The sequence below is a fragment of the Haliotis asinina genome, chromosome 1 (genome assembly GCF_037392515.1).
Source record: "Haliotis asinina isolate JCU_RB_2024 chromosome 1, JCU_Hal_asi_v2, whole genome shotgun sequence".
Taxonomy (NCBI): domain Eukaryota; kingdom Metazoa; phylum Mollusca; class Gastropoda; order Lepetellida; family Haliotidae; genus Haliotis; species Haliotis asinina.
The window spans coordinates 21,613,923-21,632,045 of record NC_090280.1 but is presented as its reverse complement, the minus strand read 5'-3'; the positions used below and the strand labels follow the sequence as shown (position 1 = coordinate 21,632,045).

The 18,123-nt window shown below is 36.9% G+C and overlaps 1 protein-coding gene across 1 annotated transcript in view; it reads right to left on the bottom strand.

Annotated features, from left to right (window-relative positions):
- LOC137288676 (dynein axonemal heavy chain 8-like) overlaps positions 1–18,123 on the bottom strand; it is a 107,962-nt gene that overhangs the window by 79,158 nt on the left and 10,681 nt on the right. Inside the window, exons 9-23 of the mRNA XM_067820804.1 lie at positions 17,295–17,543; positions 16,737–16,934; positions 15,826–15,902; positions 15,126–15,219; positions 14,669–14,788; positions 12,591–12,726; positions 11,748–11,935; positions 11,306–11,386; positions 10,800–10,916; positions 8,292–8,411; positions 7,734–7,884; positions 6,903–7,110; positions 5,500–5,602; positions 4,961–5,132; positions 4,037–4,221 (exon numbers count right to left, since the gene is read on the bottom strand). Coding sequence (XP_067676905.1) covers positions 4,037–4,221; positions 4,961–5,132; positions 5,500–5,602; positions 6,903–7,110; positions 7,734–7,884; positions 8,292–8,411; positions 10,800–10,916; positions 11,306–11,386; positions 11,748–11,935; positions 12,591–12,726; positions 14,669–14,788; positions 15,126–15,219; positions 15,826–15,902; positions 16,737–16,934; positions 17,295–17,543 — 2,199 coding nt within the window. The remainder of the gene's footprint in view (positions 1–4,036; positions 4,222–4,960; positions 5,133–5,499; positions 5,603–6,902; positions 7,111–7,733; positions 7,885–8,291; positions 8,412–10,799; positions 10,917–11,305; positions 11,387–11,747; positions 11,936–12,590; positions 12,727–14,668; positions 14,789–15,125; positions 15,220–15,825; positions 15,903–16,736; positions 16,935–17,294; positions 17,544–18,123) is intronic.

Below are 18,123 nucleotides of genomic sequence, written 5' to 3'. Positions count from 1 at the left end.
GGTCTGCATTTCAGGGGGTAAATTATTTCATTTACAGGTTTGTACAAATCTGAAATCACGACAGCTGTTGTGAAAAATGAAAGCTATATGTTCTCACAATCAACCATCATTTAGTTTTGTCTCCTGCTTTGCCTAGTTTCCGAGTTAAAACCCTTGTTTTCATAGACAATTCTGTCAAAATCACTTGGTGTCGCTATGTTGTAATCTGTGTTTGGTGGTATTTTCCTACGCATTGTCTTCATTCACATGATGCTCGGTTAAAGGTCACATGCAACCCCAAAATCAAATATAATTAAAACACAATCATCACTTATTCAGGACATCTAATATACATTGCTGCTTGTAAAAAAACAAAGAAACAAAATTATAAGCATACAATCACGATTCAAAAGTGCAATATTTTGTACTTGGGCTTACTTGTCCCGAAACGAAACCCTTGGGAGACTGAATCCAGTCATAGCGGATGGGTCTGCACTCAAGTGTAACGACGACTTCCAGTTGGCTGGTTCATTTGCTGAAACGCTGAGGGCTCGTGTGTACAGAAACATGATCTGTTTCATGGGCATTTTAGAAGTATGGCAAGTCACAAGAAAGTAAGATTCTTTATGGATAACAACTTCCTTTTTTGTACTTGATGTGTCGTTTCAGTATGGATTCATATACTGTTGTCAAACAAAATCATATACTTGAAAAGAAGATGTTATCCATGAAGAATGTATTTAGAGATGTTGGGTTTTGTAAATACATGTTCTCTGAATTTGCGTTTGATCCAAAAGAAATCATCTCAGTAGAGATGGTAAATTTCTGCGTGCCAGGAAACTGTCATTCATCCAAGTACAAAGCAGGACTTGAAACTGACAAGAGTTTGCATCAGTTTCCATCAGATCCAGTCATCCGAGAGAAAATGGCTGTAGTTTGCTTGCAACCCACAGACATAAAAATATGTCATGTGTACAAGTATCACACCTGCCTAGTTACATAATGTGGCAGAGACGTTACTCGGGTGCACAAGTCATAAATCAATTTATTTTCTTTATGTCGTATAGTCTGATAGGTGTTCAAATTGCATGTGGTCAATGATTGAAGCTGTGTACTGCAAGTTGTCTTTAGCAGACAGGCAGGCGGACATATGGGTGTGAATAAACCAGACATTGAGCTTTCTCTGTGACAGAGAGTGCTTACCTCAATCTACAATGTTTTTTTTTATGTAACAAGTAGATTATTTACTTGTTTGTGTACACAACCAAGATTAGTCTACTGCTCAAGACCTCATACTCCGGGCATGCATACTGTTTCAAGCTCCTCGAACCTATTCACTGCACATGCCACTTTTTACCCCAGCGCTGGGGGAAATTTATTGAAACGTTTGAACTCCAATTTCACAGGGTTTTTTTCCATCGCGTTTATTCAACTTTATAGGTTGAATTGGCATTTTTGATGATTTGTTTTGGTCAGTGCATACCGAAAGGTACCAGAATCGGCAAAGTTGTTGTTTACGTTGCATGTGACCTTTAATGAATTTCTAACAGGTATAATTAGTGGTAACATCACTTAGATTACCCAACAAAGGTCCCCATTTGGCATTTCTTGTGTCTGGATTGATCAAAGGATTAACCGATAACAGGCTGATTGATTAATTACTTTTATATGGATTTCAATGGGGATTTGTCAAAAGGTAGTGTTTATGTATGTACATTTACAAATCTATACTGAATACACTCTGTTGTGTATGTGTCTATGTAAAAACAACACCCTTCTTTCAAAGGATCAACCGCCAATACATTGATTGATTGCTCATTATTGGTTAACTAAATTACTTTTTTAAAAGAATGATGCACATTATGCAATTAGTTGCCAGGTGTGCTATCTTGGGTAACCAATGAGACTATAAAGCAATGTGGAAAACCTGAAACGATACATCACATTTCGTATATTTGACTGTTAAAAGACACATCACTTGGGAAATCTGCAGATGAATTATATATCACTCATTTTTGTGGATACTGCTGGATACATTCCTTGAAGAAGGTAATAGCTTGACATTGCTCCAATCAGTAAAAGTAAACTTAGTCCCAGTGAATTTCGTTACACTCCACCACTGAGTCTAACAAAACCTAGGGTCGCGTCAGGTAACCTTTGAGCGACAAATGACCGTCCAATCAAACGCGAGACGGTTAAATAGATTTAACCAACCAATTCAGGTCACCGACACAGATCTCTCCACAAACAAAAATCCACATATAACACATTTATTTGACCTGCGGTATACACCCTTTGGGGTTTCTGTTGACATGGTTACCATTAACTAATATTTCCGCAAGATGACTTCTTTGAATATTGCCCAAAACACCATTTTCAGCGACTATTTACTCACCGTTGTCATGGTTGTACGTACGCCGTGTGCATCACCTGGAAGCGAGCGTACGCTAAATCGCATTCGGAATCGTTCGGTACAAACCTTTTCGAGATACAAAATTCAAAAGGTATGTGCAAAAGTGCACTTTTGCGATTTGGCAAGGTGTGTTCTGATTGGTCAATCTCGAAGGCTACCTGACGCGACCTCCCATAAGGTTTTGTTAGTCTCAGTAGTGGAGTGTAATGGAAAGTACTGAGGATAAGTTTACTTAGACTGTTGCTCCAATAACTTTAATTTGTTTCAATTTTAATATTTGCATTTTGTTTTTATTAAGTTGTCATAGCTGTCAAAAGAATCATTGTTTTCATCGTGAAGTGTGATGATACAGACGACATACTCTAGGGCAAGCGTGCGAATTATGATTCATATAGACAAACTATAAAATGTCTAGATATTACATTCCTGTTATACATTTTCAGATCACTTCTTTTTATTAACTTTCAAAATGCATACAAGTATGATTATTAGTAATAAGTAATTAGGATTATGAGACCAAGTATAAAGATGTACATTGACAACTGTCTACATACTGGTGAGTGAACGTTTAAAAAACAAGCAAATTAAGAAATTTATCACGCAGTATTTTCACTTTGACCCCGACCTCGCCTATGTTATGTTACAAGTTTTGTCATGCAAAATCCTTTAGGGCATGATTTAAATACATATAGGATTTTACATGACATTGCTTATAACATAACACTTTCACTCTTGGAACTGAGGCAGGGGTGGATATAATATTACTTACGAGAATATTGTCACTACGACCACAACCTTGCTTCCGAGGATGAAAGCGTTATATTAATGCAAAATCCTTTTGGTCAGCAATGTGTAGTAAACAGTCTTGATTTTATAAACTCAAAGAAACTTGAACTCCATTTTCTATCCTGGGAGTGTGGTAGGGGCCAAACCATCAGATTTAGTATAAACTACAGACTTCCACAACACTCGCCTCGTACACACAAACAACCAATTTAAGCACAAATTACGAGGTCTGGTGGAAATCTGTGCATAGTGACACAAGCACCCGACCCCAAGGAGCAATTGACATCAACACAACAATTCGGCATGTCTTTGGTGATGTTGTGAAATCAGCAAAATGATGAGCTTCCTACACATTTTCCATACAACTAACTGAAAATCATTCCTTCTATGACGTCATTGAAAGGCTCTGGCGACAGAGTTACGAAACCTGTATGTGGTTTCATTTGTGGGCGAGAGAGAAGCAGATGGCTTTTTAGCAACTTTTAAGCGCTTGGTATTAATTAACCACAAGTGCTTTTTCTTAAAAAAATGGTGTTCTGTTTATGACTAACCAGAAGTCTTTCATATGCAGTGATGAATAGAGAACAAAAAACTGAGTTTATTCATTCTTAAGCTTGCCTATGGAAATGCTATGTATACAACTCTCTCAATAATATATTTTTTTACCAGTCTCATGCTCCAAAGCACTATGCTTTTTAAAAAGTCCTGACTGTCATGCTCAAATTGCTTTGTGGCACTGCATCATGGACCCTGGACTTGTAATATTATCATCAATAGTTATGTCATTTATGGTTATGCTTCAAATCACTTGGGTGGAGGGAAAGTAGCAAAGAAAGTAGCACTAGCAAAGAAACTCACGGCCACGGACTGGTCACGATCCTGCTCCCAAAGAAAGGAGAAGTCAGTGTATCTCTGCAATGCCTGAGTCACCTCTGGTTTCAGGCTACTTGTGGCTGATGACAACATCATCACATACTTGGATATATCCTTGTTGTCAACTACATTCTTGTAGTAGTTTTTCTTAGATGTAGCAAACTTCACAGCTGGAGTAGAAAATCACATTGAATATGAAATGTATATTCCTTACGACAGAAAGGATCTACCTAGACTTTCTCAGGGGCCTTTATTTTGCACAAAATCAGTCTAGAGTCTCAATAAAAGTCCAAGAATTGGAATAACATATTTCTCAATCTATGATAGTATAAGTATTATGAATGAGATGACAGATTCCTGGTACAACAGTACCAATAAAGAAAGTACCCTGAGCCCTTTCTTTTAAATAGCTTCGCTGAAATTTTACAATGCCATACTTAAATACAAAGAAAATAATTTTAAAAATCCCAATTTTGAACAAAATACATTTTTCCAAACTGCCAGCCTAGCATACTTAGCTTCCTAGCCCACAGTGGAAGTCGCGGTGGCTGAGCGGGTTAGGCAGCTGACTTTGTGTGCTGGCGATTAGGTGCCTGACTCTGAGGGTGCGGGTTCGAATCCCGGATGGGTCTCAACCAAAAACAGTACTAGAATTTGTACTTTACTGAGAAAGTGAAATCCCAAATATGACATGTTGCATTTGACCACTTTCTAAATGGCATCGTGTAATCATCCTAACCCATACTTACTTGCTGAAAAGTGTTAAACAATCAGGATAAAAGTCAAGAGGTCCTTGTTATAACCTTAATATCAAAACAGATTGTGGGGTAGCCTTGGAGTTTAAAGCACTCTCTCCAGAAAAAATACTGTATGTTCTATTTGATTGCTACCAATATGTCTGAAGTATACCTTGCTGTGAGTTCTCCCCATTGCTTTCATCAGTTGCTAAGGGCTGTTTGAGAAGGTTAGCTATGCCTTGCTTGTATCTGGTCCACTGTTCGACACCTTTGCTGATGTCCAATACAAATTGAGTAGCCTTGTTAAGAGCATGTTGAAGGTCATCCAGACTTGGCTGCATCACCTGCAGGTACAAGTGATGATGCATTACAATGACTGTCGGTATTAAGTGTTTCTAAAAAAAACCCTTATTACTTGATAAAAGTGTCCATTTGAAAACAATAGGGCTTGGATGCATCATACTGTTTGAGAGATTTTGTCCATTAGAGTGACATTTCGTATTATATACAGTTTGATGACGTTAACATTTGGGTTAAATATCTTCTTTTCATTATTTCAATTTCATGTGTGATTAACATAAAGCATAATGAGCAATATGAACATCACATTTCCACAACCACAAAAGTTTAGATCAGTACATTCAGATGAAACTGACTAGTCACATCACATTCCATGTAATGTGTGGTAAGAAATTCCTGTGGAATACTCACAACATTTGGGATGGATAAAGTGATATCTGCAGTGAAGAAGGAGGCTTTGTCATGAACTGAACTTTTCATGTCCTCAAAGTGACTCAAGCTGGTCCGTCGACCACTGAAATAGAGCCAGCACAAAGGTGTAATATTGGTATTGCCTGCTCTCTTAACTATTTTTTCATTTCTACAACAACAATATAAAATAAAAGGTCAGTTACATTGTTCTATATTTCTCCACAAGGGCATTAGCACTAAAGCAATACAACTTCAGTCATAGGATCAGTTTGGATTTGACTTATTTTCAGCTCCTGAGGAAGTCAGGAATCACTTTGGGCAGGGAGTTTCGGATTTTTATCCATTGACATACAAAATATCCCATTAAAATTTTAACATAAGGAGAAATTCCCATTACTTGTGCATGCTTGTACTATGTAATAATATAGACATATCAAATAATTTCTTCTGAAGAAAAAACCACTGTTCAGATTAAGGAATCGATTTTCCCTCACTGGCCATTTGCTCTAGTTCCTTTGGGAAGTAGATTAACAGCTGTGCCACATTACTATCTCAAACTGCCAGGTTACAGGTACCCATCAACTGCTAAGGACACAGAGGCATAGATCTTCAGTCCTAGAAACTCTCATGAGTCAGCAGTAAACCATTCGGTTACGCAACACTGCTGAATAACATTTGTGGTCTATACTTTGTACATAGGGCCATATATATCTTATATTCTACCCTGGACTTCTAATCTACATCAAAATAGAGCTACAGGCACCCTTATGTCACATCCTACTTTTTAGGCTAGTCAGTAAATCTCCACAGTTTTGGGCCATGTCTGGCTAGTGAATTTTTAGTGGGTCAGTTTGTAAATATATAACACTATCTGACGTGGTAAGTTTTATCACACTTTAAATCATGCAAGATTATGGTCTGATAAAAATGTTCATCACACTATCAACTTAATGATGACTTCCTTGAGCATTAACAAAATATTTCAGACATGTTATGTAAATTTTCCGCAGTTACTTTATTCAAATTTTGGGCTAATAAAGTATTTTGTGTATATTTTGAAGCATATTTTAATGAATGATTCTCATTCCGATACATATGTTTGGGAAACAAGAGATCATACATGTGTCCTTAAGATTCCCAGTAATATTGCATGTGTAAATGTTCATGAGTCCAAACCTAAATGTGAGTGTTTCTGCTTTCCAAGTCCTTTTACTCTAAACCTGTTTCACCAGAACATTAAAATGATTTGAAAAACCACCAACTGAGATTACACATAACTATAAATGTAAGCTCTTCCAATGTAGTTTCCTGACGACTGCATTTCAAGAAGTTTCTCCTCCCTTCCATCTTCCCAAGAGTTGGAGTACCAGCTGACGCTGGCATTGTTATAAATCAAATCTTACCCTGAGAAGAATCTCTTTCGCATGACATCAAGTGAATGTCTGGTAGCACGCAGCAGAGCATCAAGCAGTCTGTGGTTGAAATGTTCAAACAGTTCCTCACAAGCCTCCTTGATCTGTTGCTCAGTGCTAATGTCAAATTCCTCTCGCTTCATCTCAGAATCACGACTTGCAGTCTCTTCTGGAACACTTATCACAATCTCACCATCCGCTGAAACAAGATGACAATACAGCCATCAGAGGATCCCATTATTTCGTTGAAAGTATAAAATCCCATGAATTTGATAATGAAGAAAATGTATTAGTTTAACAGAACACTATCATAATTGTTTAAGTGCTTCAACAGAAATACTAAAGACAGACTACAATACAATAGCAAAATGTTCACAAAATGTTCACTGGATAATTGAGATTTTCTGCCACAGTACTTCCTACCAGTGAAATCTTAGATTTAAACATTGCAAGTAACCATTAAATTTATGTCCTCTGTAATCCAAACATTGCAGACATGAAAATGTGTTAGAACTTGTGACTGACCCAGCTGTAGATGACCACCCCCAAGTACGTGACCCCCTTACATGTCATGTACAAAATCAATGACATCCTCCTAGTGCATGTGTTCAGAATTGATGGCTCTATCTCACCAGAACAAAATGGTTGACACCAGACCTTTCCACACACCCCTCTCTCTCAAATCATCATTACCACCCAGCCCTAAATTATGAACAGTCACTTAGTAGACACCTACCCCGTCCGCAACATCGGCTACAACCATAAGCCATTGTGAAACAATTAAAAATAATCATAATAAACACTAAGTAGTGTATTGCTTACAGGCATCAACATCTTCCTCTGGTCCATCAAATGTAATTGAGGAGCCTTCAAGTTTGGCTTTGTTCATGAAGATCCGGATGAGCTCAATAACTGAATCCTCAACTGTTTGACTCAGTCTATTCAAGTCCTGGGCTGTTCTTTCACAGTAGCTCTGGAATGTCCAATACACAATCCCTGATTACATTACTGTTTATAGTTTGCCAAATATTTGTGTCTAGTTGTAGCTCACACATAATGAAGCCTGGGATAGGTAGATTATCAATGAGTAAGCCCTGTCGATTTGAACCAAATGAAAGAATCAAATGTCAGATATATATCCAACCAACAAACGAATTCTGACGCTGGTCAGAAGATTTTTCATGCAGGTGGCACCTACCATTATACAAGTGACAGCTAATAAGCCCAAATAACGGCAAGATATAGAAAAAATACTCAAATGCTCAAATTCTACCAGCCCCTTAGACTACTGTAAACGTGTGTGAAACTAAGATGCACAGGCTAGAGAGAATATATATTCCTGATTATGTTTGTGTGATGTGAGACTATAAGTAACCATACCTCCATGTTGTGTAGAAACTCTTTCAAAGCCCATGGGGATCTGTCTGGGAGATCACACAACAGACTCTCACTCACGTCTGTCAGGATCTTGTCAATACGAGTCACTTTAATGTCATTCACCTGAATAATAATGATTACAAAATAATGCAAGAAATGACAAAAAGCACCTTGATAAATGAAAATGGAATCTAAACTACTGTATAGAATTCGTTAGTAAAAGTGTCTCCATTCACAGGATGGGAATCATTGGTATCATGAGATTCCACGTCATCTTTCATAAACTCCCTGAGTATAAAAAGTTTCCATAATTTCACATTTCTTCCTCCATGTCTTGTTTATCACTCCTGCAGTGCCATTGTTTTCTGGAATTCTCACATCATTAATTTGTTTTACTACGAAAAAAAAGAAATAATAAAAAAATGTACACTGGAATACAGTCAGGCCGTGTTAATCCTGACACTTCTGTTTTTCATCAAAAACGTTCGGATAGTGAAATGTACGGACTATTGAAACGAACTTTTATGAACACAACTACAGTAGGGTTACTTCCCTTTGACATGGCTATACAAAAACATACGAACGTATACAAGTATGAAGTTGGTCAGTTTGACATTGGCACCCTTGTGACTGGCAGCATTGTCACAAAGTAAGATCACGTGTCAACCACGTAATTGCATCTGTCTGTCAAATGATCATAGCCAATCACAAAACATATCAGATGTCCGAAATTGTGCTCTTGCTGATAGAATGTCCGAATTCTTGACCAAAATGTTTACACATAAGATCAAAATTGGCTTTAGGGTTTTCTCTTTCTTGTGCGGCAGTAATTTCACATCTTTTACGCTTTGGGGCGGGACTTGCCATTATAACTGACAAGCGTCAGTTGATCTCATCTTGAAACGATCAGTGTTTTATACAGGAAGTAAGCATGACAGGTATTACTCCAACTAACCAAAAGTGAGACCTACTAATTGATCAAAATCACAAACTAATGACGTCTTCAACTCGCAAGTGTCACTTAACAATTACCACTGAATGGGGCTCATGGTGTGAAGGGATTATCCCAACCTTTTTGATGTACCGCCGGATTAATGAAAGAAAACTATGTGTAATTAGCTAATCTGTTACCGCTGATTAACGTTCGGATACGGAGGGTGAAGCACCGGATTACTGAATCAACAGGTAATGAGTTTACATAGTAAACAAGATTGGTTACAGTTAGCTATTGTTCCGATATCGCAGGAATCGGATTGTCGGGGTCCGGACTAACGCGGCCTGACTGTATTATCATCTGATCAAGTTGACAGGAAAATGGTCTAAAGCTTCTGACCATAGGCCAAAATATATCAATATTATGTTTTTGGTTTCAAGAGAAGGATAAAAAAAGTTCAGCACACTGATGTCTTAACTATACCTAAAATGCCGAAATCACCATACAATCCGATACACTCGCAATGACCTACACAGTCATGGATTTTGCACAGTACAATTTTTTGGTATGTTAGGTTTGACAAAAAACATTTTCCCAGGCTGCTCTAATATCCTATATATGCAAACAACTACCCAACTATCATGACTTTCGGATACAAATGTGGAGATACTAGATTCAGATACTAGATACTAGAAATGCAATAAAATGGTGATAACACTATTCATGAGTAATGTACACATTAATTTCTTAAAAAATGTGGAAAGACAGTACAACAGTATTATTCAAACCTTTCACACTTCAGTGTAAACACTAATTCACCAACAGACTTTTGCTACAGATATATGGAAACAAACCTTACTTCTTTCATTTATTCGTTGTCATGAACAAGAGCATTTAAAAAAAAAGAGCAAAATATTTTCTCAAATGTGGGCATCATTTGTTGACCCCAGGATCTTGAGATCGATGCATAGTGATACAGTCCCTCCTGGATTCCACGATTCCGCAGTTGCAGAAAAAATCGCGGAATTCACCTTTCCTGCCGCCAAATTTGCTTATTTTAAAAATTGAATGAAACCTGACTGACAGACGAAACGAAAACTAGAGATAATGTCAGAAGTAGGATCAGTTACACATAAAACAAACTGACATATCTATTGTGACAACGTTTTCAAAATAATTATGATTAAAGATACTGTATTAATAAAGCAAGTTAAAATTAGATGAATTTGACACTACAGTTATGTTCTCACAATCAATCATTTTGAAAATAGAATGTGAGGAGAGAAATAACTTTCAGCGAGTGTGTAATTCTCAAACACAGAAAAAGGTGTCGGTGCTTTCTCATGAAACTTACTCAAGATCTGATGTGTACTGGCTACTTAACTTTATATCTGTGTTTGAGAATTAAACTATGAAGGTCTGTATAATGTTTTTGTTGTTTATTCTAAACATTTCAATCGTAGAACGTTTTTCAGATTATTGAAAAATGGGGTGCAGAATTTGCTTATATTAAAATTCTTGAAAATTTGCAATGGAATCCAGGAGGGAGTGGTGATAGGTGTGCATTGATGTTATACCTGTTTCACAACCAGGTGCAAATCCTTCAAGGCAGAGGAAACTCGAGCAATAAACTGAGGCAGACTTAATGATGTCCAGCAATGTGACACAAGTCCTGGCTGCATGGCCACATCAACCTGATGGTGGAACAGGTCAGTCAGTATTAGCGCCTCAATTATCATCTGTCTGCACTTAAGTATGGCTGTTACAACAATCATAGTATTAAAATTAATGGTTGCAATATTATCCTGGGCCCTATCCCATCAAAATTCCTTGCCTGTAGATGACAGTTGCAGAAATTCATCAAAGTTGCTCTGTGAATTTGATTGAAACTCTCATGTCACTTACTTTCCTGAATTTAACTATGTAAACAGTTTAGAGGTGTAAATTCAAAGGATGACCAGCTCCAACCCAGAATCCATACTGGGTATTAATATAAGTAACAACTGGAATACCACTACTTGAATCAACTCCCTCAGTATATATCTACAGACACACAAAGGCGATGCTGTACTCATCAGTTTACCTTTTTCAGTGATGGTCCCAACAAGACAAGGAAGATGTTGGGTATTTGGGATCTCAAAGATGTATTTTCATCAAGCAGCATCTTAAAAACAGACAAAGAGGAAAATAGAATGTCAAAACACAGAGACATGTTCAGTACAATCTACTCAAGGTACTTTCTACTCTGATACTTTCACTGGGGAAAATTCAGCATTTTACACAAAACAAGACACCCAAGAGTTTGAGGTAATACAGTACATGCTTCTAAAATATATATTTTTTAGTATGAATATGTCAGCTATTGGTTTATTTAGTTTAAGTGATTAGGTGCAATTTTATAAGTTTATATGTTTCAGCTGGAAATAAGATTCTTCTATTTGATCAATTAGTTGGACCAATAATGAATACCCTTACTTAAGTTCAATAATGAAGCCTGCTTTGTGAATAGGGATTCAGAAATGTACCTGTATCTGGTTGAGATTTGTGCGGAGCTGTTCTGTGGAATGAATGAGCAGCTTGGCTGCATCAGGAATGTCCAAGTCAAGCTTTACCATATATTCAGCCTCCTTGATCACCTCAAATATATATGGGTCAAAGTTGGTCAAAAATGTGTCTGTTGTTGGGTTGCGGACAAGCACCGGAACCTGCAAATCTGAAACAAACAAAAAATACTTTAAAGGATGATACAAACATCTTAATGAGTTTTGTTGCTGACAAAAGTCCATTGATAATCATGTAACCACTAAGCCAAGCAATCAAAATGTCAAACTTGGAGTTATTATTGGGACTATGCATGATCAGTTGAATCAAACTAGCAGACACTAGCCATGAAAGAATAAATTACATTTACATCCACAGCACATTGTGCATATTTAAAATTAAGACAGTATACGTAGGTTCTGTGAGTATTAATGTAAATGCTAAAACAATCCCTGGCACTTTGAAACATTACAAAAGACTTGTGGCCTGACATATTTTATACTCTGTTATGTGATCAGCATCTCAACTGGCTTAAACATAACAAAAGAAAAATGATTTGTTTACATATGCCTAGACATTTATGAACTGAACAAGAATATGTCAGCCAACAAACTAACAAATGTTTCTTGGTATTATGTCAGCCCACAAACTGACAAATTTGTTTCTTGGTACTATTTATATAGATTTCTGCGTTACTATATCATATGGCAGAAACATTTCTATTTGCATGTACTTGATCAAATTATGATGTGCAGTATTACAACTTTTAAGGATTTACTTAGGTCTGTATAACTGGAAGTCCTTCAATTCTCCATCTATATACTTACATCCATTAGCTAGTTCCACAGACTTCACCCAAGCAGAATGGTAGAGTATTTCATATTCTACCAGAACTTTGGCCACTCTGTTGTAGTTCCTTATGATTTTCTTAGCATCGTCTGAAGCTAAGCATGTCGGATGTACCTATATGCAACATATTCAAGTTAAAAACAATATTCAAGTTACACACTGGAGCAGTGATTAAAGGCATTCTGTGCGTGAGTGAGTGAGTTTTACGCTGTAGTCGTCAATAATCCAGCAATATGGCAACAGTTTCTGAATAACTGAGTCTGGACCAGACAATCTATTGATCAACAGCACGAGCATTGATCTGTGCAATTGGGAACCAAGTCTGCAAGCCTGACCACCCTATCCCTTCGGTTGCCTCTTTTGACAAGCACAGTCTCCTTTTCTAACAAGCAAGGGTTGCTGAAGACCTATCCTACTCTGGATGTTTGTGGGTCACCATACTATCAGGGCATGATCACATACAATTAATACTCAGAAGCTTCTTAAGACAAGCATAGGTTGCTGGGAACTAATTCTAAACTCATGTCAGGCATTTATAAAAACAGGTAGTTTGCTGTAAATGTTGAACTTTGGTTTTTATGGATAAAAAAAAAACATTTTCAAAATTTGGAATGAAATCTAAAGATCACTTTGTGCAGCAGGGCCAATAACATTTACCTGAGCATGAAAAAAATAGGACCTCTTTGCATAACCTGAATTGATGTCAATCACTGTCATGATTTATGAAACAGACTTCTGCCACACAACTGTTTTGCCAATACCCAGCCTGAGATGGTAATGTCTGCATATCAACATCATTACGAAATTTGTAACGTCAATACTCATAAATGTTTTAACAAGTACTGCACCTGATCCTGTTGCAGCGCAACCTTAGAGTTATGAGTATCATAAGTATGTATAAAGAATGGAAGGAATGAAAGTAACCTTAGCTCTAAGATTGCTTTCTATAACAGTTGGGCAGACTGTTATTTAAAGAACAAATTAAGAAAAGTCAGGGTGGGGAGGAAGGGGTTCGAGGGTGTCAATGTCAGAGCCTTAAGGATAAAAGATCAAGAAAACATATGGTCCCAAGAATAGATATTGATTCCAATATTTGCCTGTATTTTCTCAAAATATACTTTTATAAAGTACAAAGGAGTAATGGCTTCTACATATACACAAAATGGGCTGACCATCTGATATAGGAATATAACAGTTGCGGCTGTATTAACTTAGATACTGTTGAAAATATTTATCTGGTCTATCGAAATATGATTCAAGGTAATATACTAAACATTCAAACTTATGAATTACTTTGAAATTTATTATTCACATGTAACACTGAATTTAAACACATGTAATCATTGGAGTGTGTTTATCGCACTGACTACTGGCAATACTGACATGAAACTGTTAATACAACTGTCAAGCACTTCTGATGAAAGAGCACAGAATGCTTTGGAAATTGCCAGAAACATTTAGTTACTGCTACAAGCTGAAAAGCAAGTTAGAGCTGGACAGAAGTAATAACCTGCCACTGTTGACCAGTGCTACTAGCAAAACATGTGTTGAACAATTTCACTTAACTTTGATAATTTGTTTGGTCATCAATGGCCATTCAAACAAGATACTGACACTGAAGTGAGTTTTGTGTACTTTTGAGGTATATCTTACCAAGGGACTTAGGTTCATGTGACGATGAACAGTACTATCTCTTCTCTCTTATCTGTTTAAAACCCATGATAAAATCTCAGAAGTTACTTGAATACCATCTAAGGAACACATCACCCTCAACATCTTCATGCACGGATGGCAACAGGTGAGAGTGATTTCAGCTCAAAATCAGTAGGGGATCTGGGGGCTGAAACAATGTATCTAAAAAGTTACAGCAAAATTCTGAAATTTGACAGCCCAAGAGACACAGATGTAGGTACTTCACATTGATGAGCGGGATCTCAACTGCCTAAATATTTTCTCCCCTTATTTAGATGAATCTCAAGATTGACTGATTTGCATTTAATTATGCAGATTTCCTTGGATTCGAAAAAAATTGCCATCCCTCTTAATGCTTTCCTACCCTGAAGATTTCCATGGGGTCATGTATCCGTTGAAACAGCTGGCGGATCCAGGTGATTCTCCCTGACACAGGTGGCATGTTTCTGGGGATGGGAGGGTCATCCCGATATTTCTGGTACAACTGTATAGGAGATTGACAAAAAGACTGAACACCACCAGTTTCTACATTACATCTACAAAGGATGAATCAAAATACCACACAAAGTTAACCAATCTCTCAACACAATATGACTGGTCATATCTAACTTGTCGACAGTGCAAGTGGTTTATGTAAAGTAATAGCAGGGTAATAATATATTGAACTGTATCAGTAGGAATATTAAAATAATTAACAGATTAATAATGGCAAATAGTTATAGTGTCTCAAAGAATCAAACATTCATTGTGTTGATAAACTTCAAATAGGTATTCCTTATAATTTATAACTTTACACATTTATAAAAAATATTGATTGTCACCTTGCGTATGTCTTCAACCTCTTCTCCATACTTGGCCAGTATTGATGAATACTTTTCTTCAATGTTCAGCTTTGCAATGTTTAGTTTCTCAAAACTGAAAAATGAAAAGATGATGTTTTAAAAGATGCCATAGATAACTCCATGTATAATGTCAGCTGCTCTGTATATGAAATGTACTTCCACTATTTATGAGTTACAGTTCTACAGAGAAGATAATACGATTGCTCAAGGACATTCAGCAATACTCCAGGTGTATCACAGCAGTCTGAAATTATAACATTCACGCAAACCACTTAGTTTGCATGATCCATTAGACACCTCTTTCATTCAGTACAGGACATTAAGACACCTCTTACATTAAGTACAGGACATTAAGACACCTCTTACATTAAGTACAGGACATTAAGACACCTCTTACATTAAGTACAGGACATTAAGACACCTCTTACATTCAGTACAGGACATTAAGACACCTCTTACATTCAGTACAGGACATTAAGACACCTCTTACATTCAGTACAGGACATTAAGACACCTCTTACATTAAGTACAGGACATTAAGACACCTCTTACATTCAGTACAGGACATTAAGACATAGTTGATTTGGAATACTTACAAAGAACTTATTGAAAAGACAGAAAAGGACCTTCATGTAAGATATCACATGACAGTAAAAGGACAAACAAATTTTGACTGTACCTTGAGAGGAGTTCCAGGGCCATGGTGGTAGAATTGACTCTCTTGAAACAGCCATCCATGAATGTTTGGATATTTATCTGTAGGCACAGGACAGATGACTTTCCATGTTCTTAATAACAAACAAATATCTATCCATTCCATGGTTAAACATGTCAAAGGGGACGGTCTCAACAAAAATATGGTAGGGTTTCCTTCAGTTGCGTTTTAACTACAGGAAATAGGGGTTGACATGTACCTGGGTAAGCCAGGTACATTTAGTGAGATTAGAATTTTCAATAAATCTTCAATCTTCAGAAATCAGTCCAAGTCATGATGTAAACAATTAGGTAGCTGTTCAGTTTGTGACGGTGGGTGTCGGGGGCGGGGGGACCTTCCCTACAAAAATAGACTTAGCTAGTCTGCTGGAAATATGCAATTTCAGGGCATAGTTAACCAACTAACACTTAACTCAAATGAACATATTCAAACGGCTATTTACTAAAATTCTTTAAAACATTCTAAATTTATAAACATACTTGTATTTTCAAAAATCATAGGTACTTCACACTGATTCTTGAGTTTTTAACAGACAATTCGGAGAGCAGATTTTGTGTTTGAAAATCGGGGAAACATCTAGAAAATCAGAGTGGTTGGCATCTCTATTCTTGCTCTTTGCTGAGATTACAGCTCATATTATATCAAAGTATTTTAACTTCAAGACTTGAACTTCAAATCCTGATGTGTGAGTTTGTTTTTTGCCCATTGAAAAATACTATAATATTACAGTATGAGAGAGGAAAGGCTGAAATTACCCAGATCTTAGATGATTAAAATTTTGCTCACCCACTGAAGACCCAGGTTCAATTTCCCATTGGAGTACATTGTGTGCATAGCTGCATGTGTGAAATTAATATTAGTATGTCGATCCCTACCTCCAGTTCTCCCACCAATCTGCAGAAGTCTTCAAAATCATTGTCAAAGTCCACTTTCCTTTGGTCTAGAATATCATAAGGCTTCTTCTTGATAGTGCCTAATATTTGCTGGAAACGGGCAGCAAAAGGCTCAATGCCTTCAATCTTTGACTCTGACAGGGTTGAGAAATCATCTATGTGCCTCAATAGTGTAATGATCTGAAACAAAACCTCTGCAGTCTCATAGCTGAATTTATTTTCATTTGCCTAATCAGATCAAGTGGATGCATTCTTTTCAGCCATTCAGTATTAATTATTTACCAGCTACTTAACATTCTGGAAAATGACGTTGAACATTAAAGAAAAATATCCTACTATACTTACAGTCTATAATAAAACATTTCTAGTTTCAAGTCTAGTTGACTTGGCAGTTAGCATCATTCTTAGTACATACTAATGAGATAACATGGGCTATTATGACTTGACTTTACTTAGCCAAACATAATTTTGATGGATCCAGACATTTGTTCAGTAGGAAAGTCTCAGACAACAATTAAACTTCTTCATATGAAGAATCACCTTCTGCAGTCTCTTGCAGAATGTGTTGAACTTCCCAAAGATGTACATCTCTGAGAATTCAAAAGGCTTCTCTCCTGGTGTGTCTTCTATTTTTTGTTTGGTTCGTTGGAACGCTGACTGATACGTCTGGTACAGCTTGACACAGCTCTCTAGCTTCATGAACAACTCCTGACGAGGCTGATCCCAGATCCTGTACATGCCATCATCAGTGATGAATGACTTACATGTCTTCACCATTTGATTGGTCACCTGAAAAATTCATCAAATGAGTGTGTGGGGTGAAATGTTAAACAAGATTTTGAAGACTATTACATGTTTATCAAGGTGTACGCATGAGTGTGATTACTCATACTAGTCAAAGATGACAAGTCCAATATATTAAGGTAGCAAACAGTTGATGTGTAATTAAGGTGGAATACACCAAATCGTTTCAAATCACATATATTTTCATGGCCTTTTCAAGAAAAAAACTGACTGAAGGCCTTTTCAAGACATTCTAAGAAATATTGCCTCCCCTGTATTTGCATCAGGGAATGCTCTATACCTTTAATTGTAGAGTAAAGACAGCATGATTAGGTATGTACACTGACACTTTACTTAATAAAAGTATTGTATCTCATTAGGCTAAGTGTCCATAGTAAAAAGGAAAGGGCATGACCAGAGTCATGACAGGGAGTCATGGACATGTTTTTGGGAGTCAATCTCAGTCAGGGCAAGGCAGGGCATGTCAGGAATTTAATCAGCACAGGACAGTTAACTGGCAAACAATAAATTAAGTTGTTTTAAAAAGCAGCAAATTACAAGCTTAGATTATCTGAACATTGTCCAT